This window comes from Leptodactylus fuscus, chromosome 8 (assembly GCF_031893055.1).
Source record: "Leptodactylus fuscus isolate aLepFus1 chromosome 8, aLepFus1.hap2, whole genome shotgun sequence".
Classification (NCBI taxonomy): Eukaryota; Metazoa; Chordata; class Amphibia; order Anura; family Leptodactylidae; genus Leptodactylus; species Leptodactylus fuscus.
In genome coordinates, this window is record NC_134272.1 from 85,932,439 (window position 1) to 85,956,637 (window position 24,199).

At 38.9% G+C, this 24,199-nt stretch overlaps 1 protein-coding gene across 1 annotated transcript in view; it reads right to left on the reverse strand.

Moving 5' to 3' along the window:
* Window positions 1-24,199, reverse strand: part of THSD7B (thrombospondin type 1 domain containing 7B) — a 315,944-nt gene that overhangs the window by 81,589 nt on the left and 210,156 nt on the right. Inside the window, exon 15 of the mRNA XM_075284543.1 lies at window positions 14,718-14,981. Within this exon, the coding sequence (XP_075140644.1) occupies window positions 14,718-14,981 (264 nt within the window). The remainder of the gene's footprint in view (window positions 1-14,717; window positions 14,982-24,199) is intronic.

Below are 24,199 nucleotides of genomic sequence, written 5' to 3' on the forward strand. Positions count from 1 at the left end.
AAACACGGGGAGAACATACAAACTCCTTGCAGATGTTTTTTTTTTTGCCCTTGGTGGGATTGGAACACCAGGACTCCAGTGCTGCAAGGCTGCAGCGCTAACCACTGAGCCACCGTGTGGCCCCTCGGGTTGTTTTTTTTCAGTCTTTCTGTTGAATTAATAGATAATTGTATCCAACAAGAAAGTGTCGATAAAGAAGAAAAACTAAACAGGACGCAATGTATCTATCTATCTATCTATCTATCTATCTATCTATCTATCTATCTATCTCCTATCTATCTCCTATCTATCTATATATCTCTATCTATCTATCTATCTATCTATCTATCATCTATCTATCTCCTATCTATCTATATATCTCTATCTATCTATCTATCTATCTATCTATCTATCTATCTATCTATCTATCTCCTATCTATCTATCTATCTATCTATCTATCTATCTATCTCCTATCTATCTATCTATCTATCTATCTATCTATATATCTCCTATCTATCTATCTATCTATCTATCTATCTATCTATCTATCTATCTATCTATATATCTCCTACCTATCTGTCTATCTATCTATCTATCTATCTATCTATCTATCTATCTATCTATCTATATATCTCCTATCTATCTATCTATCTATCTATCTCATATCTATCACATTCTATTTTAGACATTTTCTATCTCCTTATCTCTCCATCTAGCCGTCCTATTCTACCAATTTTGGAGAGATTTCCACTAAAATTGGACACTAGAGTTTTCTCTGTATAGTTTGCTATAAGGGGGATTTCAGGAGAAGCCCGGGCGATTGTCTAGAGAGCGGATTCTGAATGTGTACAATATATTCTGGATATATTGCTTATGTTGCAGCTCGAGACCAAATCACTCAGCTCAGTCATCCATAAATGCAGAACCAACAGTGTCTTGTAATATTAATAACCGCTTGTCGCTCTGTCAGCATAAAACCAATTTAAAGAGCTCCTCTTCTTGTCGTCCGGACGGGTCGCTGGCTGTGGCGGTGATATAAGGCCGCCCGCTCTACCCTTCACTTATAATCACACTTTATGATTGCGGGTGTGAACAAGTCCAAATATATTTGTATTCTCTTTCAGCGCCTGTAATAAAGTATCCGAGGCCTTCTCAATGCACACAGCTAATTTTATCTGAGATTTCCCCCGTGTCTTCATGATTTTTTACGTCGTTGGACGGGGAGAGAAGGAAAAGAACATTTTTATACAAGGAACAAAGGTAAATTATTATTTGCTGCAAAAATGTTTTATAATCTAAAGAGAAACATCCAGACAACTGGGAAATTAGTTTTTAAATGAGGATTAGAGTCATTTTCTGAACCTTCCAAGATTCACGCACAAGCTCAAACCCATTAGATGACTTCACTGGTATAGTTATAGTAACACTGCAGACGAAAAACTGATATACTTTACTGTGTTATGCTGTGTGCATGTCCCTAGGGGGCGGGGTATTACACAGGGGCTTAGGCTCCACCCCCGAAGAGCTCTACTCAGCAAAACACAACAGGATTCAAATGCACTACAGCTTTATTCACAACACAAGGAGCAGCGGGATCTCTGTTTTATGACCAGGGGGTTCCCAGGGAGATCACTAGCAATCTAACATTTATCACCTATTTTGTGTATGTTCCCTATCCCTGCCAAACAGGACAACATTAAAGGAGTTGTCTGGGAACTTGAATTTAACTTATCTGGTTCAGGAGGATATCGTCACACCTTGGGGAGAGACCACCATTTAGGTGTGTGGAGACTTATTAAGCCTTTAGCACTCCACTTTGCAAGGGACCATGGGAAGAATATGCAAATCTGTCTTCCATGATGTAATTAGGAAGTCAGGTGCCTCAGTGTTGCAAACCAATAGAGGGCGCTCACTGGAATGTGCAAGCCTGTCTTCCCTGATGTAATTAGGAAGACAGAATCTCAGTGAAATAGCCTAATAAAGGCTGCTCCCTTTAACATCGACCTTCCAAGAGGCCTTTGTTTTGCAATGATGCTGGGATTATTACAGGTATAGTCTCTCAACCGAGGACGGACGTTTCAATGTTATTGCATCTCGTCAGCCCGGTGTAGAGAAGACTTTATTGGGCTATTTCACTGAGATTCTGTCTTCCTAATTACATCAGGGAAGACAGGCTTGCACATTCCAGTGAGCGCCCTCTATTGGTTTACAACACTGAGGCACCTGACTTCCTAATTACATCATGGAAGACAGATTTGCATATTCTTCCCATGGTCCCTTATCTTGTTCAGTAATTTGTTGCAGCTAGAGCTAGGTGTTCCAGGAGGGTTCTGACTCCCAGTTCATGTGAAGTTCCCATCCCTGGGGTCGCTCTGTCCTCTCCCTCCTATCCTGTATGGACAGGTAATACCTCTGCTATGGGGTCATGTGCTATACCACAGGTGCAGTTATAGGGGCACATGGGTACCAAGAGAAGAATGGGGAGCTTTTGTAGGGAGGAAAAGGTGGGTGTACAGCACAGCGTTGGTTTTTTAATCTTTACAGGGATTAGATGTGGGTAGAAAAAGTTGTCAAGGTGTCCTGGGTCGGATCAAAAAGATAAACAATGTGAAGTCAATATTTTTTTTATATTTGTTTCACCAATAATATAACATTTCAGGTATACGTTATTTTTGGTTTTCTGATATTTATGGCTTTATCATCTTATTATTTTTATCACATATTTGCATGTTCATTATTTCACATGAATATTCATATATTCACGACACCCTTCATACAGATTTATTAGTTTTGAGTAGTGTTATGTTATGTGTTATACTTGTTATGATCACACTTAGAATTTGCTTATAATTAATGCACATTTTTTATGGTGCACGAATTACAATACGTGCACAAATTCCAATTTGTGCACCCTATAAATGTACGTTAATTATAAGCAAAAACATCATTAAATAAATAACTAAAAGTAATAGATCATATGATGATTGCAATATTTTATCTTTTTATTTATTTGATTATGGTTTTTTTAAAAAAAAAATTTCCATATTTTTCGGACTATAAGACACACTTAGGTTGTAGTGGAGGAAAATAGGGAAAAAAAATTGAAGCAAAAAATGTGTCAAAATATCTAATAACATAAATAACATATAGGAGTCGTAGTTTTAGTTGTAGACCTTTAATTTATTTTTATTTTTCCTTTTTTTCCTTTTTTACTATTTTATTAGCCCTCAATAGGGGGCTTAAACTTGCAATCGTCCCATAGAACTGTATTGGAGTCTATGGGACATTTGCTACATTACTATTGAGGCTGGTCTTACACCAGCCTCAATAGCAATAATTCTATAACATAAGGCTCCTGGCTTTCAGAGGAACAGGTTGGCTCCCACCCTGAGGGAGCCAATCTGCAACTTGAAAGGTACAGGGTCAGTGGGGACCCCAGGGGGAGTTTTTACACTTTGGGGAAGGGTGTTTTGAGGTAGTAATGCCCACGATCAGAGTGGATTGTGATCACGGACATTAGCTCTGGGTCTCCGAGGTACATTACAGTAGAGACCCAGTAGCTGTGGTGACCACTCTGCAGCAGAGCAGCCACCATCATGTTTATAGACCTGGCATCTTCCAAGATCGTATGGCAGATGTCGGGAGAGGTTCATTGGGACACCCTCTCCTCGCAGCCCAGGGCCCAAAACAACTCCCCTTCGCTCTGTTGGCCTCATTCCTACATTCAGACTATAAGACGCACCCTACATTTTCCTACCAAATTTTTTGGGGAAACAAGTGCGTCCTATAGTCCAAAAAATACGGTATTTATTTATGAAAACTATCACTTTTTTCAAACCTATTTATTTTTTGATAGTAGATTTTAAATTCCATTTTCAGTCCATGACTATGGGGCGGCCATCTTGCCTGAGCTCTACAGTCTCCTAGTCATAGGCAGCAATAATTTGGAGCAGACTCATTCAGATCTATGGGAGAGTTTTTTAGGCATGCTCTGTGCAGGGAAGTGGGGTTAGATAAGCTGTCACATCATCTATTGTCAGTAGTTGATTTAATAGGTCAGTAGTGTTATCTATAAAGGTGTTAGCTTTCATGGTATTAGTAATGTAAATGAGGCAACTGCTGGGAAAAAAAAAACCCTTACAAAATTTGCAATTGCCAGGCTATTATTAGGTTTAGTGGTCACAGTGGAAAGTGCAGGGTAAAAAAAATTAATGAAAAAAAAAACATAAAAATTGAAAATTCTTAAAAAATGTTTACTATAAAAATTGGTTTAAAAGTATTTTTTTTTGTGAGGTATTGCCTTTAAGAATAAAAGTCATTTTCATTATTTTTCCTGTTTTTGCAGGCTGGAAAGTGTTAGAGTAATGGTGTCTTGTGCGGGCTGAATGAAGTCCCTGAGTGGTCTTTCCTCTTTGTTTTTTTTTTTATCTTTTTTTTTTTTTTCCTATTTGATTTGCTCTTGTAAAGTGCTGGAGTACATTGTAGCGGTGCGAGCTGGAAGCTTTATAGAAGTATCACTTGTGCTGCGGGAGTGACAGGTAATAACTGCAGTCGGCACGCTGTGTTCCTTCGCTCCCTGACCTGCAAGGGCGGCAGAGACGACTAACACCTCTCTGCAGTAAAAGCATTGAATGGCTTTCTGATGGCGCTAATGTTATTGCATTTACCGGGGCCGGTAATGAGCGGCGGGAGATGTTTATTACAGAAGTGGGGTCGAGGCACTTTCTTGTAAATGGAGGAAATTTACCTTATAGTTTCAGAAAGGTATGGAAATAGATTTTTTTTTCATAAATTGCAGTATTTCTATGGCATCCATAACACACAGCGGGCTGTCGAGTTTTACTAACCCGAAGGTGTACCGTATATTCCGGACTATAAGCCGCACATAAAAACCTACGATTTCCTCAGAAATCGTAAGTGCGGCTTATAGTCCGGTGCGGCTTATATATGGATGGAAGCGGCGGCAAAGACTGCGTGCCGCTTCCATACATACATAAAAGGCACCGTAAGGGTGCATTCACACTACCGAACGCCGGCGTGTATCACAGCCGTACACGCCGGCGTTACAGCAGGGCTGCCGGACACTTCCTATTCATTTCTATGGGAGCCGGCATGCGAGCGCTCCCTATAGAAATGAATGGAAAAAAGCAGTCCATTCATTTCTATGGGGAGCGCTCGCATGTCGGCTCCCACAGAAATGAATAGGAAGTGTCCGGCAGCCCTGCTGTCACGCCGGCCTGAAACAGAACGTGAAACTTACCCAGCGGTGCAGGGCGGGCGGGCGGGCATTCAGGCCTCCTCTGCCTCCGATGTTCCGTCCTTCTCCTCCGGCGCTCGCTGATAATGGCCGGGGCGCATGCGCAATATCATAATGCTTCTACTGCGCATGTGCCCTGGCCATTATCAGCTTGCGAGCACCGGAGGAGGACGGAACATCGGAGGAAGAGGAGGCCTGAATGCCCGCCCACCCTGCACCGCTCGGTAAGTTTCACATTCTGTTTCAGGCTTTTATTTTAAAACGGGGGGGGGGGGGGGGGTAGTTTAACCTAACGTTTACGGTTGGGCTCTATCAGCATGATTTTGCTGATAGAGCCCCTCCTCGCCTGCCGCCGCTTTCAATAAGATATAATGCGCACCGGACTGCGGCTTATAGTCCGGTGCGCCTTATATATGAACCGAGACGGACTATAAGGCGCTCATGGGCAATGCGGCTTATAGTCCAGTGCGCCTTATAGTCCGTAAAATACGGTACTAAAATTATACCACATTATAGGTACCGTTAAAAACTAACATAAAGTGTATTTCCAGGGAAATAAACATAAATTCGTCAGGGCCGATGCTGCAGAGCGGATGACAAAAAAAATGGATTTAAGTTAATCTCATATTTTACATTTCTATTTACACAGTAATGTCCCAGCTACTGTACCTGTAAATATACACTGATATATATATATATATATATATATATATATATATATATATATATATATATATATGATAGAGGGAGGACCCGGCTTTGCACGGGTATATTACATTTTATGTTTGTGTAGTGGCCCCATAAGGAATGTCCAATTTTGCACTGGTGTATTTTGTATGTGGTTTGTGTGTATGTCCATAAGCGTCATGTGATTATCTGTATCTCATTTTGGATATCAGTGAAAAACCTGTGATCAGTTGTTATGGATACCTGGAGTAAAGCTGTATCTAATCCTTCCCCGTGTAGTACTGTGTTTAGATGCAAGTATCTAATCCTTGTTGGTGTGGTACTGTGTGCAGATGCGTGTATCTAATCCTCCCCCGTGTGGTATTGTGTGAAGAGGCACGTATCTAATCCTCTTGTAAGTGAAACTGTGTGCAGACAGGCATATCTAATCTTACGACATGTGGAACTGTGTGCAGACATGCGTATCTAATCCTCTGGCGTGTGGTACTGTGTGCAGAGGTATGTATCTAATCCTCCCCCGTGTGGTACTGTGTGCTGAGACGCGTATCTAATCCTCCGGCATGTGGTACTGTGTGCAGAGGCATGTATCTAATCCTCCAAAGTGTGGTACTGGGTTCAGATGCACGTATCTAATCTTCCCCTGTGTGGTATTGTGTAAAGAGGTGCGTATCTAATCCTACGGAATGTGGAACTGTATGCAGATGCGTGTATCTAATCCTATGGCGTGTACAACTGTGTGAAGATGCGTGTATCCAATCCTTTGGCATGTGGTATGGTGTGCAGACGCATGTATCCAATCCCCCGGCGTGTGGTACTGTGTGCAGACGCGTGTATCTAATCCTTCGGCATGTGGAACCGTGTGCAGACGCACGTATCTAATCCTTCAGTGTGTGGAACTGTATGCAGAAGCGCGTATTTAATTCACTGGTGTGTGATACTGTGTGCTGATTTGTGTATCTAATCCTCTGATGTGTGTATCTCAGTTTGGATATCAGTGTCGTATTGTGCATGTGGAGTGACCATGTGTATTGCAGTTGGAATATGAGTGAAAGACTTGCAGGTTTGAATTGGATAAGGGGGGGGGGCATTGTGTTTGGAATGTATAGTAGTTATATTCTTGTACATAGGAGCAGTATTATAGTAGTTATATTCTTGTACATAGGAGCAGTATTATAGTAGTTATATTCTTGTACATAGGAGTAGTATTATAGTAGTTATATTCTTGTACATAGGAGCAGTATTATACTAGTTATATTCTTGTACATAGGAGCAGTATTATAGTAGTTATATTCTTGTACATAGGAGCAGTATTATAGTAGTTATATTCTTGTACATAGGAGGTAATATTATAGTAGTTATATTCTTGTACATAGGAGCAGTATTATAGTAGTTATATTCTTGTACATAGGAGCAGTATTATAGTAGTTATATTCTTGTACATAGGAGTAGTATTATAGTAGTTATATTCTTGTACATAGGAGTAGTATTATAGTAGTTATATTCTTGTACATAGGAGTAGTATTATAGTATTATATTCTTGTACATAGTAGTAGTATTATAGTAGTTATATTCTTGTACATAGGAGGTAGTATTATAGTAGTTATATTCTTGTACATAGGAGGAAGTATTATAGTAGTTATATTCTTGTATATAGGAGTAGTATTATAGTAGTTATATTCTTGTACATAGGAGGTAGTATTATAGTAGTTATATTCTTGTACATAGGAGGAAGTATTATAGTAGTTATATTCTTGTATATAGGAGTAGTATTATAGTAGTTATATTCTTGTACATAGGAGGTAGTATTGTAGTAGTTATATTCTTGTACATAGGAGTAGTATTATAGTAGTTATATTCTTGTACATAGGAGGTAATATTATAGTAGTTATATTCTTGTACATAGGAGCAGTATTATAGTAGTTATAGTCTTGTACATAGGAGCAGTATTATAGTAGTTATATTCTTGTACATAGGAGTAGTATTATAGTATTATATTCTTGTACATAGGAGTAGTATTATAGTAGTTATATTCTTGTACATAGGGGCAGTATTATAGTAGTTATATTCTTGTACATAGGAGAAGTATTATAGTAGTTATATTCTTGTACATAGGAGGTAGTATTGTAGTAGTTATATTCTTGTACATAGGAGTAGTATTGTAGTAGTTATATTCTTGTACATAGGAGTAGTATTATAGTAGTTATATTCTTGTACAAAGGAGTAGTATTATAGTAGTTATATTCTTGTACATAGGGGCAGTATTATAGTAGTTATATTCTTGTACATAGGAGCAGTATTATAGTAGTTATATTCTTGTACATAGGAGTAGTATTATAGTAGTTATATTCTTGTACATAGGAGTAGTATTATAGTAGTTATATTCTTGTACATAGGGGCAGTATTATAGTAGTTATATTCTTGTACATAGGAGCAGTATTATAGTAGTTATATTCTTGTACATAGGAGTAGTATTATAGTAGTTATATTCTTGTACATAGGAGGTAGTATTATAGTAGTTATATTCTTGTACATAGGGGCAGTATTATAGTAGTTATATTCTTGTACATAGGAGTAGTATTATAGTAGTTATATTCTTGTACATAGGAGGTAGTATTGTAGTAGTTATATTCTTGTACATAGGAGCAGTATTATAGTAGTTATATTCTTGTACATAGGAGTAGTATTATAGTAGTTATATTCTTGTACATAGGAGTAGTATTATAGTAGTTATATTCTTGTACATAGGAGTAGTATTATAGTAGTTATATTCTTGTACATAGGAGTAGTATTATAGTAGTTATATTCTTGTACATAGGAGGTAGTATTGTAGTAGTTATATTCTTGTACATAGGAGTAGTATTATAGTAGTTATATTCTTGTACATAGGAGTAGTATTATAGTAGTTATATTCTTGTACATAGGAGTAGTATTATAGTAGTTATATTCTTGTACATAGGAGCAGTATTATAGTAGTTATATTCTTGTACATAAGAGCAGTATTATAGTAGTTATATTCTTGTACATAGGAGCAGTATTATAGTAGTTATATTCTTGTACATAGAAGTAGTATTATAGTAGTTATATTCTTGTACATAGGAGGTAGTATTATAGTAGTTATATTCTTGTACATAGGAGCAGTATTATAGTAGTTATATTGTTGTACATAGGAGTAGTATTATAGTAGTTATATTCTTGTACATAGGAGGTAGTATTATAGTAGTTATATTCTTGTACATAGGAGTAGTATTATAGTAGTTATATTCTTGTACATAGGAGTAGTATTATAGTAGTTATATTCTTGTACATAGGAGCAGTATTATAGTAGTTATATTCTTGTACATAGGAGTAGTATTATAGTAGTTATATTCTTGTACATAGGAGGTAGTATTATAGTAGTTATATTCTTGTACATAGGAGTAGTATTATAGTAGTTATATTCTTGTACATAGGAGCAGTATTATAGTAGTTATATTCTTGTACATAGGAGCAGTATTATAGTAGTTATATTCTTGTACATAGGAGTAGTATTATAGTAGTTATATTCTTGTACATAGGAGGTAGTATTATAGTAGTTATATTCTTGCGTATAGGTTGCAGTATTACAGTAGTTCTCTGCTATGGAGGCATACTGAGGAGAAGGCAGTTTCCTAGTAAAGATAATATAAAGTAAGTACTTGATCCTGAGGCGTGATGGGAGGACAGTTAAAAATACACAAAATGGTATTTAGCAGAAACTTTCTCTAATGCCATTAGAAGTCATTACGCTATCAGTGATATTTACATCCATCGTGACTGGAATTGCCCTTTAATAATATGATGTTTCCATTTAAAGTGGCCATAAAAGGGCAACAGCAATGATCTGGCGTCCTGTCTTTTTTTCCCTCTCCTTCCCCTCCTATTGTTACTGACACACACTCACCCTTTTAAAGCTGAATGCCTGCGAGGTGCGATAAGAAAGTTATTGCGACACTCCATGTAACATACAGGAGCTCAGGAAAACTCTGCCCAGTCTATTCATTCAGCAGTGACCCTTCAAACACAAACACGCTTTATCTCCTGGTAACGGTGTATCAGCTTTTCTACACATACCCTGTACAATTATCTTGATCCAGCTGTAACTGCATCCATTTTATAATAGGAACATCTCATGTAAGCTGAATCGCCTTATCACAGGCCTTACAGAGCTGCCGCTACTGGTAAATGAAACAAGATTATCTATAATAGTGAGTTAACCTGCAAGATATAATCGGTCCAGCGGAGAATGCAGCCGCTGGTGACAAAATAAGAGTTTATGAGAGAGCAATAAATGGTTTATACTGGAGAAAGGGGAATAGGAATACATAAGATTTTATGCTGTTTTATGGCGATAATAAAAATGAGGTAATATGCATGAATTAGCGGACATTCACTTCTCTACTATTGCAATATCTTAAAGTGACCCTTTGTCAGGACAGCAATATCCGCCTGCAGAAAAGTGTAGAGATCTGTTATTTCATCTAAAGAAATTCAATATTCTGTGCTGATCTATTCCATAATATCTTTATAGGGGGTCAGACTTCTAATTTTCTATTACACTTTTCCAAATTTATAGTTTACTTTCACCAATGTAATTAAATGTTAGAAATTTGTGTACTATTTGCCCCCACTAGAGGGTGCTTACAGTAGACAGATTTATAAAATGCACAAAATTGTTTGGCCACCCCCTAGTGGACACTGCAAGCAACAAGAAATGTAACCATTATAATACTGTCTCCTATGTACTAGAATATAACAACTATAATACTGCTCCTATGTACAATAATATAACTACTATAATACTACTCCTATGTACAAGAATATAACTACTATAATACTGCCTCCTATGTACAAGAATATAACTACTATAATACTGCTCCTATGTACAAGAATACAACTACTATAATACTACTCCTATGTACAAGAATATAACTACTATAATACTGCCCCCTATATACAAAAATATAACTACTATAATACTGCTCCTATGTACAAGAATATAAATACTATAATACTGCTCCTATATATAAGAATATAACTACTATAATACTTCCCCCTATATACAAGAATATAACTACTATAATACTGCCCCCTATATACAAGAATATAACTACTATAATACTGCCTCCTATGTACAAGAATATAACTACTATAATACTGCTCCTATGTACAAGAATATAACTACTATAATACTACCTCCTATGTACAAGAATATAACTACTATAATACTACTCCTATGTACAAGAATATAACTACTATAATACTGCTCCTATGTACAAGAATATAACTACTATAATACTGCCCCCTATATACAAGAATATAACTACTATAATACTGCCTCCTATGTACAAGAATATAACTACTATAATACTGCTCCTATGTACAAGAATATAACTACTATAATACTGCTCCTATGTACAATATAAATACTATAATACTGCTCCTATGTATAAGAATATAACTACTATAATACTTCCCCCTATATACAAGAATATAACTACTATAATACTGCCCCCTATATACAAGAATATAACTACTATAATACTGCTCCTATGTACAAGAATATAACTACTATAATACTACTCCTATGTACAAGAATATAACTACTATAATACTGCTCCTATGTACAAGAATATAACTACTATAATACTACTCCTATGTACAAGAATATAACTACTATAATACTGCTCCTATGTACAAGAATATAACTACTATAATACTACTCCCTATGTACAAGAATATAACTACTATAATACTACTCCTATGTACAAGAATATAACTACTATAATACTGCTCCTATGTACAAGAATATAACTACTATAATACTACTCCTATGTACAAGAATATAACTACTATAATACTACTCCTATGTACAAGAATATAACTACTATAATACTACTCCCTATGTACAAGAATATAACTACTATAATACTACTCCTATATACAAGAATATAACTACTATAATACTGCTCCTATGTACAAGAATATAACTACTATAATACTACTCCTATGTACAAGAATATAACTACTATAATACTACTCCTATGTACAAGAATATAACTACTATAATACTACTCATATGTACAAGAATATAACTACTATAATACTACTCCCTATGTACAAGAATATAACTACTATAATACTACTCCTATGTACAAGAATATAACTACTATAATACTACTCCTATGTACAAGAATATAACTACTATAATACTACTCATATGTACAAGAATATAACTACTATAATACTACTCCCTATGTACAAGAATATAACTACTATAATACTACTCCTATGTACAAGAATATAACTACTATAATACTACCTCCTATGTACAAGAATATAACTACTATAATACTACTCCTATGTACAAGAATATAACTACTATAATACTACTCCCTATGTACAAGAATATAACTACTATAATACTACTCCTATATACAAGAATATAACTACTATAATACTACTCCTATGTACAAGAATATAACTACTATAATACTACTCCTATGTACAAGAATATAACTACTATAATACTACTCATATGTACAAGAATATAACTACTATAATACTACTCCCTATGTACAAGAATATAACTACTATAATACTACTCCTATGTACAAGAATATAACTACTATAATACTACTCCTATGTACAAGAATATAACTACTATAATACTGCTCCTATGTACAAGAATATAACTACTATAATACTGCTCCTATGTACAAGAATATAACTACTATAATACTGCTCCTATGTACAAGAATATAACTACTATAATACTGCTCCTATGTACAAGAATATAACTACTATAATACTGCTCCTATGTACAAGAATATAACTACTATAATACTACTCCTATGTACAAGAATATAACTACTATAATACTACTCCCTATGTACAAGAATATAACTACTATAATACTACTCCTATATACAAGAATATAACTACTATAATACTGCTCCTATGTACAAGAATATAACTACTATAATACTACTCCTATGTACAAGAATATAACTACTATAATACTACTCCTATGTACAAGAATATAACTACTATAATACTACTCATATGTACAAGAATATAACTACTATAATACTACTCCCTATGTACAAGAATATAACTACTATAATACTACTCCTATGTACAAGAATATAACTACTATAATACTACCTCCTATGTACAAGAATATAACTACTATAATACTACTCCTATGTACAAGAATATAACTACTATAATACTACTCCCTATGTACAAGAATATAACTACTATAATACTACTCCTATATACAAGAATATAACTACTATAATACTGCTCCTATGTACAAGAATATAACTACTATAATACTACTCCTATGTACAAGAATATAACTAATATAATACTACTCCTATGTACAAGAATATAACTACTATAATACTACTCATATGTACAAGAATATAACTACTATAATACTACTCCCTATGTACAAGAATATAACTACTATAATACTACTCCTATGTACAAGAATATAACTACTATAATACTACCTCCTATGTACAAGAATATAACTACTATAATACTACTCCTATGTACAAGAATATAACTACTATAATACTACTCATATGTACAAGAATATAACTACTATAATACTACTCCCTATGTACAAGAATATAACTACTATAATACTACTCCTATGTACAAGAATATAACTACTATAATACTACTCCCTATGTACAAGAATATAACTACTATAATACTACTCCTATATACAAGAATATAACTACTATAATACTGCTCCTATGTACAAGAATATAACTACTATAATACTACTCCTATGTACAAGAATATAACTACTATAATACTACTCCTATGTACAAGAATATAACTACTATAATACTACTCCTATGTACAAGAATATAACTACTATAATACTGCTCCTATGTACAAGAATATAACTACTATAATACTGCTCCTATGTACAAGAATATAACTACTATAATACTGATCCTATGTACAAGAATATAACTACTATAATACTACTCCTATGTAGAAGAATATAACTACTATAATACTACCTCTTATGTACAAGAACAGTTTTTTGGTCTTCTTTCTTTTCTCCGTGCTCAATGTGGTGCGCACAAGGACACAGGACAGAGGTTGAGTCAACTTTAATCCATTTCAACTGGCTGCAAGTGTGATTTAGTTATTGCCACCACCTGTTAGGCGCCTCAGGTAAGTAACAGGTGCTGTTAATTATGCAAATTAGAGAAGCATCACATGATTTTTCAAACAGTGCCAATACTTTTGTCCACCCCCTTTTTTATGTTTGCTGTGGAATTATATCCAATTTGGCTTTTTGACAATTCTTTTTGTGGTTTTCCAATGAAGACAAATTAAATGAAGATAATAAAACCAAAGAATTTGTGATTGCAATCATTTTCTGGAAGGAAATGAGTATTATCTGACAGAATTGCAGGGGTGCCAATACTTTTGGCCAACACTGTACATCCTCTATACACAATTTTACTACCACTATTACACTGACTATTCAGGATAACAATGTACGGTAGGTTTGCAGATATCATTAGAACCACATTTCCATTTCCACCATGCACTATGATAATTAGCGGACCGTCTATCTGTGAGATTTCCCTCCTCGGCGCAGGCAGGGATCTTATAAATGTTAGATAACTCTACTTGTTTAAGACTAAAACTACACGGCTACAAATCTCTTCTCCACCTTCACAATTAAAACCATTCAATGATAAATGGCAGCTCCGAAAATAATTCTGCATTTCTTCTTACCAGAGCGACTACAGAGAGTGGGCTCAACTATTCTGCCAGTTAAATCATAACAAGCGATGGCTCGGAGTCGGATGCCTCCGCCGCAGCCTTTCATGATTCCCCGCGTTCTCACTCCCAGCTGCATCTCATTTCTTGCATCTTGTATTATGCAGTCCGACCAATTTCCATACGGCTGAGATTTATATACTTCACAGGCGCACGCCTCTGTCTCCACTAACGGATAAGCCTCTGCGTTCTGACATCTGTCCCGCTTCTTGCTTCTGCCTGTAACCAGAACGGAATAGTATTATTGAAATCTAAAATAATGTACAAGTGGAAGGAACTCGGCTAAATACACAAATATTCCTCTCTTCAGACGTCTATCGAGTGTAGGCAAATGTTAAATCGTATTCCACATGGAAAACACATTCAGGATTTTACTGCAGAAGAGTCTTCAAGGTTATCGAGGAGTCAGGAAGAAGTTTACTAAAGCAAAATATAGAAAACACGTTTATGGCAAGTTAAAGGGGGCCTCCACACTGGATAGTTCCTAGTTATTAAAGGAAGGGTGTCACCAGGACCCAGTATAGCAAGCAATGTGGATGGGTGAGGGTCACCTGAATAATGCCGCGTTTTCCCCTTGTGAATCGCTCCCTCCATTGCTGAGATATCACAGTTTTGGTGAATGAATGAATGAGCTCCTTGGTTAGGAGAGAGTTGTCTGTTACCTCTTGGTGCAATGGCCATGCCTTCATTGCTCCAAAGAGCTCATTTGAATATTGACACAATGGTGATATCTCAGCCACAGAGGCAGCGATTCACAAGAGGAAACACTGCCTGATTCGGGGAATCCTGATCTATTTGTGGGGACAGGTTGATAGTATGGGTTCTGGTGACATTCCCTTTAAAAAGGGTCTGGTGACAATATTCTCGAGCATAAAGTATCCCTTTACTTAGACCCCCAGCATTCCAATTATAATCTATGATGAGGTGGGTGAAGATTGTGAAGATGCAGAATCCTTGTCGGTGGAATTGCATAAGGGTGTGACCACTGATACATTATACTGAAAGTGACAGACATCAGGGCTTCACTACACACAAGTTGTCAGACTCACCTGATTTGCTTTTATGAAGAGGTGAGTAGAAGTCTGGACAGAGGGGAGGCTGTGAATATAATGGACAGGGGGGAGACTCTGGATATAACAAGGGGAGGCTGTGGATATAGTGGATGGAGAGTGGTGGATATAGTGGACAGGGGGGAGGCTGGGGATACAGTGGACAGGGGGAAGGCCATGGATATAGTGGAAAGTTGGGAGGCTGTAGATATATTGGACAGGGGGAGGCTGTAGATATATTGGACAGTGAGGAGGCTGTGGATATAGTGTTCTTGGACTTTGCAAAAGCATTTGTCCCTCATAGAGGTTTAATGGGTAATACCAGGTCCTTTGTCTTGTAAAATTTAGTTTGTAATTGGATTGAAAACTGATTAAAGAATTGTATCATAGAGTTGTGGTCAATGACTGCAGCTCAGACTGGTCCTCTGCTATATGTGGTGTACCCCAGGGGTCAGTGCTGGGTCCTGTATTATATATAGTATACCCCAGGGGTCAGCGCTGGATCCTCTGCTATATGTGGTGTACCCCAGGGGTCAGTGCTAGGTCCTCTATTATATGTGGTGTACCCCAGGGGTCAGTGCTAGGTCCTCTATTATATGTGGTGTACCCCAGGGGTCAGTGCTAGGTCCTCTATTATATGTGGTGTACCCCAGGGGTCAGTGCTAGGTCCTCTGCTATATGTGGTGTACCCCAGGGGTCAGTGCTAGGTCCTCTATTATATGTGGTGTACCCCAGGGGCCAGCGCTAGGTCCTCTATTATATGTGGTGTACCCCAGGGGCCAGCGCTAGGTCCTCTGGTATATGTGACGTACCCCAGGGGTCAGTGCTGAGTCCTCTGCTATATGTGGTGTACCCCAGGGGTCAGTGCTAGGTCCTCTGGTATATGTGGTGTACCCCAGGGCTCAGTGCTAGGTCCTCTGCTATATGTGGTGTACCCCAGGGGTAGGCGCTGGGTCCTCTGGTATATGTGGTGTACCCCAGGGCTCAGTGCTGGGTCCTCTGCTATATGTGGTGTACCCCAGGGGTCAGTGCTAGGTCCTCTATTATATGTGGTGTACCCCAGGGCTCAGTGCTGGGTCCTCTGCTATATGTGGTGTACCCCAGGGGTCAGTGCTGGGTCCTCTGGTATATGTAGTATACACCAGGGGTCAGTGCTGGGTCCTCCGCTATATATAGAATACCCCAGGGGTCAGTGCTAGGTCCTCTGCTATATGTGGTGTACCCCAGGGCTCAGTGCTGGGTCCTCTGCTATATGTGGTGTACCCCAGGGGTCAGTGCCGGGTCCTCTGGTATATGTGGTGTACCCCAGGGGTCAGTGCTAGGTCCTCTGGTATATGTGGTGTACCCCAGGGGTCAGTGCTGGGTCCTCTGCTATATGTAGTGTACCCCAGGGGTCAGCACTGGGTCCTCTGCTATAACTGATGTATCCCAAGGGCCAGCGCTGGGTCCTCTGTTATATATAGTATACCCCAGGGTTCAGTGCTTTGTCCTCTGTTATATATAGTATACCCCAAGGGCCAGCGCTGGGTCCCCTGCTATATGTGGTGTACCCCAGGGGTCAGTGCTAGGTCCTCTGGTATATGTGGTGTACCCCAGGGGTCAGTGCTGGGTCCTCTGGTATATGTGGTGTACCCCAGGGGTCAGTGCTGGGTCCTCTGCTATATGTGGTGTACCCCAGGGGTCAGTGCTGGGTCCTCTGCTATATGTGATGTACCCCAGGGGTCAGTGCTGGGTCCTCCGCTATATATAGAATACCCCAGGGGTCAGTGCTGGGTCCTCTGTTATATATAGTATACCCCAGGGGTCAGTGCTTTGTCCTCTGTTATATATAGTATACCCCAAGGGCCAGCGCTGGGTCCCCTGCTATATGTGGTGTACCCCAGGGGTCAGTGCTAGGTCCTCTGCTATATGTGGTGTACCCCAGGGGTCAGTGCTAGGTCCTCTGCTATATGTGGTGTACCCCAGGGGTCAGTGCTGGGTCCTCTGGTATATGTGGTGTACCCCAGGGGTCAGTGCTGGGTCCTCTGCTATATGTGATGTACCCCAGGGGTCAGTGCTAGGTCCTCTGCTATATGTGGTGTACCCCAGGGGTCAGTGCTGGGTCCTCTGGTATATGTGGTGTACCCCAGGGGTCAGTGCTGGGTCCTCTGCTATATGTGATGTACCCCAGGGGTCAGTGCTGGGTCCTCTGCTATATGTGATGTACCCCAGGGCTCAGTGCTGGGTCCTCCGCTATATATAGAATACCCCAGGGGTCAGTGCTGGGTCCTCTGTTATATATAGTATACCCCAGGGGTCAGTGCTGGGTCCTCTGGTATATGTGGTGTACCCCAGGGGCCAGCGCTAGGTCCTCTGTTATATATAGTATACCCCAGGGGTCAGTGCTGGGTCCTCTGGTATATGTGGTGTACCCCAGGGGTCAGCGCTGGGTCCTCTGTTATAACTTATTTATTATATAGAAGATGGGATTACTAGCACTGTCGCTATTTTTGCAGATAACACAAGTCACATAGTACAATGTAGTCTATGGAGAATATATGTAGATTATAAGCAGATCAGCTGTTGGAAGTGTCACTGCACTTCGATAAGAGACGTTTACACTTCACTGCTCATATGATGACATGTCTGTGGGTCCAAGGGTCTGTTAGAAGTCCCACTCAATTAATTTGGGCTGAGCTGCAATACCAAGTACCGCCACTATACAACATATGGAGCTGTGCTTCAGAATTGGTTACGAGGCTGCAACGTTCATCGCATGGTCCATAGCAAAGAATTATCTATTCCCCCATTATGATGAAAGACTAGAAGGGTCTCCACAGGTCTCCACCTCCTCTCCGAGGACCTCACATGACCTCTTGCTTTGGTATATATGTCCTCGAACATATCTTTGTATTCAAAGGCTATAACCAGCTTTCATGGGCCAATGCTTGACCACCTGGGGCATCAATTTTTCAATTCCTTCGCCCCTCTTCTAAAATAACGATTCCCCTCCGCGCCCTCTTTCTTGTTTTTGTTTTTTTGGCCGTAGATCTGAGCAGCGCTACATTGTATCAGCAAATAATAACAATGGAAGATACAGAATGAAATTACTCAGCGGAACGAACGCGGCTCCAGAACTGTTCATCATGAAAGAGAGGAAAGACCGGCCGTATATCAAAGGGCAGGCAGTGAGCGCCATCGCGCCGCTTTCCTAATACGAAGGTTATATGGGCTATTTATGTCCCTCAATTACGTGCCCCGTGTAAAACAATTACTCGGCCTCTGTTTTCTATAAACATTTCAAGCCTTATTCACAATTTTTCTGGTGTCCCTGCCGGATTTTACACCAAAGGCAATAAATGAAATTTAACGCGAAGCCGAGATTTTCTGTACACAATTCTTTTTGAAGTTTTAAAGCCCATGAAGGTGAAGCGGAGAAGGATTACGCTTTTTATGTTATTTTATTGATGTTTTATTCTGTTTGTTCTAATGAATTTGGATTTGGACGCCTGCTGGAACTTCTAATGAAATGAGAATTATAGTTCGCGGAGACCGGTAATGGATTAAACTTCAGAAACTTGTTATGAGATCAACTGGAAGAGGTCGTGGGGCTGGTGCAGCCTGCGCAGGTCATACAGTCATTGGGTGGATTCAATTGTTCAAGGCTTCCAGATGGACGTGGCATCATGCACATGGACGTATTAGGGCTTTGTTATCCACCATGTTGTATGCGACCATAAAATGGCACCCATAGACTTCTGTGGAGCACTTTCATGTACTTCTATGTCCTCCGTATCTGTATACTGAGGTTGCTCTGTATGAATCCAACAGAAATTGTGACAAGTGGCATAAACTGTGTGTATTACCCTGTATTGTGACATCACTGTGTGTATTATCTCTGTACTGTGACATCACTGTGTGTATTATCCTGTACTGTGACATCACTGTGTGTATTATCCTGTACTGTGACATCACTGTGTGTATTATCTCTGTACTGTGACATCACTGTGTGTATTATCCCTGTACTGTGACATCACTGTGTGTATTATCCCTGTACTGTGACATCACTGTGTGTATTATCCCTGTACTGTGACATCACTGTGTGTATTATCTCTGTACTGTGACATCACTGTGTGTATTATCCCTGTACTGTGACATCACTGTGTGTATTATCCTGCACTGTGACATCACTGTGTGTATTATCCTGTACTGTGACATCACTGTGTGTATTATCTCTGTACTGTGACATCACTGTGTGTATTATCTCTGTACTGTGACATCACTGTGTGTATTATCCCTGTACTGTGACATCACTGTGTGTATTATCTCTGTACTGTGACATCACTGTGTGTATTATGTCTGTACTGTGACATCACTGTGTGTATTATCCCTGTACTGTGACATCACTGTGTGTATTATCCCTGTACTGTGACATCACTGTGTGTATTATGTCTGTACTGTGACATCACTGTGTGTATTATCCCTGTACTGTGACATCACTGTGTGTATTATCCCTGTACTGTGACATCACTGTGTGTATTATCCTGTACTGTGACATCACTGTGTGTATTATCCTGTACTGTGACATCACTGTGTGTATTATACTGTACTGTGACATCACTGTGTGTATTATCCCTGTACTGTGACATCACTGTGTGTATTATCCTGTACTGTGACATCACTGTGTGTATTACCCTGTATTGTGACATCACTGTGTGTATTATCTCTGTACTGTGACATCACTGTGTGTATTATCCTGTACTGTGACATCACTGTGTGTATTATCCTGTACTGTGACATCACTGTGTGTATTATCTCTGTACTGTGACATCACTGTGTGTATTATCCCTGTACTGTGACATCACTGTGTGTATTATCCCTGTACTGTGACATCACTGTGTGTATTATCCCTGTACTGTGACATCACTGTGTGTATTATCTCTGTACTGTGACATCACTGTGTGTATTATCCCTGTACTGTGACATCACTGTGTGTATTATCCTGCACTGTGACATCACTGTGTGTATTATCCTGTACTGTGACATCACTGTGTGTATTATCTCTGTACTGTGACATCACTGTGTGTATTATCTCTGTACTGTGACATCACTGTGTGTATTATCCCTGTACTGTGACATCACTGTGTGTATTATCTCTGTACTGTGACATCACTGTGTGTATTATGTCTGTACTGTGACATCACTGTGTGTATTATCCCTGTACTGTGACATCACTGTGTGTATTATCCCTGTACTGTGACATCACTGTGTGTATTATGTCTGTACTGTGACATCACTGTGTGTATTATCCCTGTACTGTGACATCACTGTGTGTATTATCCCTGTACTGTGACATCACTGTGTGTATTATCCTGTACTGTGACATCACTGTGTGTATTATCCTGTACTGTGACATCACTGTGTGTATTATACTGTACTGTGACATCACTGTGTGTATTATCCCTGTACTGTGACATCACTGTGTGTATTATCCTGTACTGTGACATCACTGTGTGTATTATACTGTACTGTGACATCACTGTGTGTATTATCCCTGTACTGTGACATCACTGTGTGTATTATCCCTGTACTGTGACATCACTGTGTGTATTATCTCTGTACTATGACATCACTGTGTGTATTATCCTGTACTGTGACATCACTGTGTGTATTATCTCTGTACTGTGACATCACTGTGTGTATTATCTCTGTACTGTGACATCACTGTGTGTATTATCCCTGTACTGTGACATCACTGTGTGTATTATCTCTGTACTGTGACATCACTGTGTGTATTATCTCTGTACTGTGACATCACTGTGTGTATTATCCCTGTACTGTGACATCACTGTGTGTATTATCCTGTACTGTGACATCACTGTGTGTATTATCCTGTACTGTGACATCACTGTGTGTATTATCTCTGTACTGTGACATCACTGTGTGTATTATCCCTGTACTGTGACATCACTGTGTGTATTATCCCTGTACTGTGACATCACTGTGTGTATTATCCCTGTACTGTGACATCACTGTGTGTATTATCCCTGTACTGTGACATCACTGTGTGTATTATCTCTGTACTGTGACATCACTGTGTGTATTATCCCTGTACTGTGACATCACTGTGTGTATTATCTCTGTACTGTGACATCACTGTGTGTATTATCCCTGTACTGTGACATCACTGTGTGTATTATCTCTGTACTGTGACATCACTGTGTGTATTATGTCTGTACTGTGACATCACTGTGTGTATTATCCCTGTACTGTGACATCACTGTGTGTATTATCCCTGTACTGTGACATCACTGTGTGTATTATGTCTGTACTGTGACATCACTGTGTGTATTATCCCTGTACTGTGACATCACTGTGTGTATTATCCCTGTACTGTGACATCACTGTGTGTATTATCCTGTACTGTGACATCACTGTGTGTATTATCCTGTACTGTGACATCACTGTGTGTATTATACTGTACTGTGACATCACTGTGTGTATTATCCCTGTACTGTGACATCACTGTGTGTATTATCCTGTACTGTGACATCACTGTGTGTATTATACTGTACTGTGACATCACTGTGTGTATTATCCCTGTACTGTGACATCACTGTGTGTATTATCCCTGTACTGTGACATCACTGTGTGTATTATCTCTGTACTATGACATCACTGTGTGTATTATCCTGTACTGTGACATCACTGTGTGTATTATCTCTGTACTGTGACATCACTGTGTGTATTATCTCTGTACTGTGACATCACTGTGTGTATTATCCCTGTACTGTGACATCACTGTGTGTATTATCTCTGTACTGTGACATCACTGTGTGTATTATCTCTGTACTGTGACATCACTGTGTGTATTATCCCTGTACTGTGACATCACTGTGTGTATTATCCTGTACTGTGACATCACTGTGTGTATTATCCTGTACTGTGACATCACTGTGTGTATTATCTCTGTACTGTGACATCACTGTGTGTATTATCCCTGTACTGTGACATCACTGTGTGTATTATCTCTGTACTGTGACATCACTGTGTGTATTATCCCTGTACTGTGACATCACTGTGTGTATTATCCCTGTACTGTGACATCACTGTGTGTATTATCTCTGTACTGTGACATCACTGTGTGTATTATCCCTGTACTGTGACATCACTGTGTGTATTATCCTGCACTGTGACATCACTGTGTGTATTATCCTGTACTGTGACATCACTGTGTGTATTATCTCTGTACTGTGACATCACTGTGTGTATTATCTCTGTACTGTGACATCACTGTGTGTATTATCCCTGTACTGTGACATCACTGTGTGTATTATGTCTGTACTGTGACATCACTGTGTGTATTATCTCTGTACTGTGACATCACTGTGTGTATTATCCCTGTACTGTGACATCACTGTGTGTATTATCTCTGTACTATGACATCACTGTGTGTATTATCCTGTACTGTGACATCACTGTGTGTATTATCTCTGTACTGTGACATCACTGTGTGTATTATCTCTGTACTGTGACATCACTGTGTGTATTATCCCTGTACTGTGACATCACTGTGTGTATTATCTCTGTACTGTGACATCACTGTGTGTATTATCCCTGTACTGTGACATCACTGTGTGTATTATCCTGTACTGTGACATCACTGTGTGTATTATCCTGTACTGTGACATCACTGTGTGTATTATCTCTGTACTGTGACATCACTGTGTGTATTATCCCTGTACTGTGACATCACTGTGTGTATTATCCCTGTACTGTGACATCACTGTGTGTATTATCCCTGTACTGTGACATCAATGTGTGTATTATCCCTGTACTGTGACATCACTGTGTGTATTATCCCTGTACTGTGACATCACTGTGTGTATTATCTCTGTACTGTGACATCACTGTGTGTATTATCCTGTACTGTGACATCACTGTGTATATTATCTCTGTACTGTGACATCACTGTGTGTATTATCCTGTACTGTGACATCACTGTGTATATTATCTCTGTACTGTGACATCACTGTGTGTATTATCTCTGTACTGTGACATCACTGTGTGTATTATCCTGTACTGTGACATCACTGTGTATATTATCTCTGTACTGTGACATCACTGTGTGTATTATCCCTGTACTGTGACATCACTGTGTGTATTATCTCTGTACTGTGACATCACTGTGTGCATTGTCCCTGCTATTATTATATCACTTTGTGGATCCCTCCTTCTTATTCCTCAGGTTTCCATTCTCTGTATCTCCTGGTCTTAGCACTGTCTGGCTCTCTTCCAAGGGCCTGATGCTACTTGGACTCCAGGGAGCACTGGGCAATGATGATACTCCATGAGCCTTTAATGGCTTATGCTTAATACGAGTGATCTGATGTGTTTATAGCTTTTATA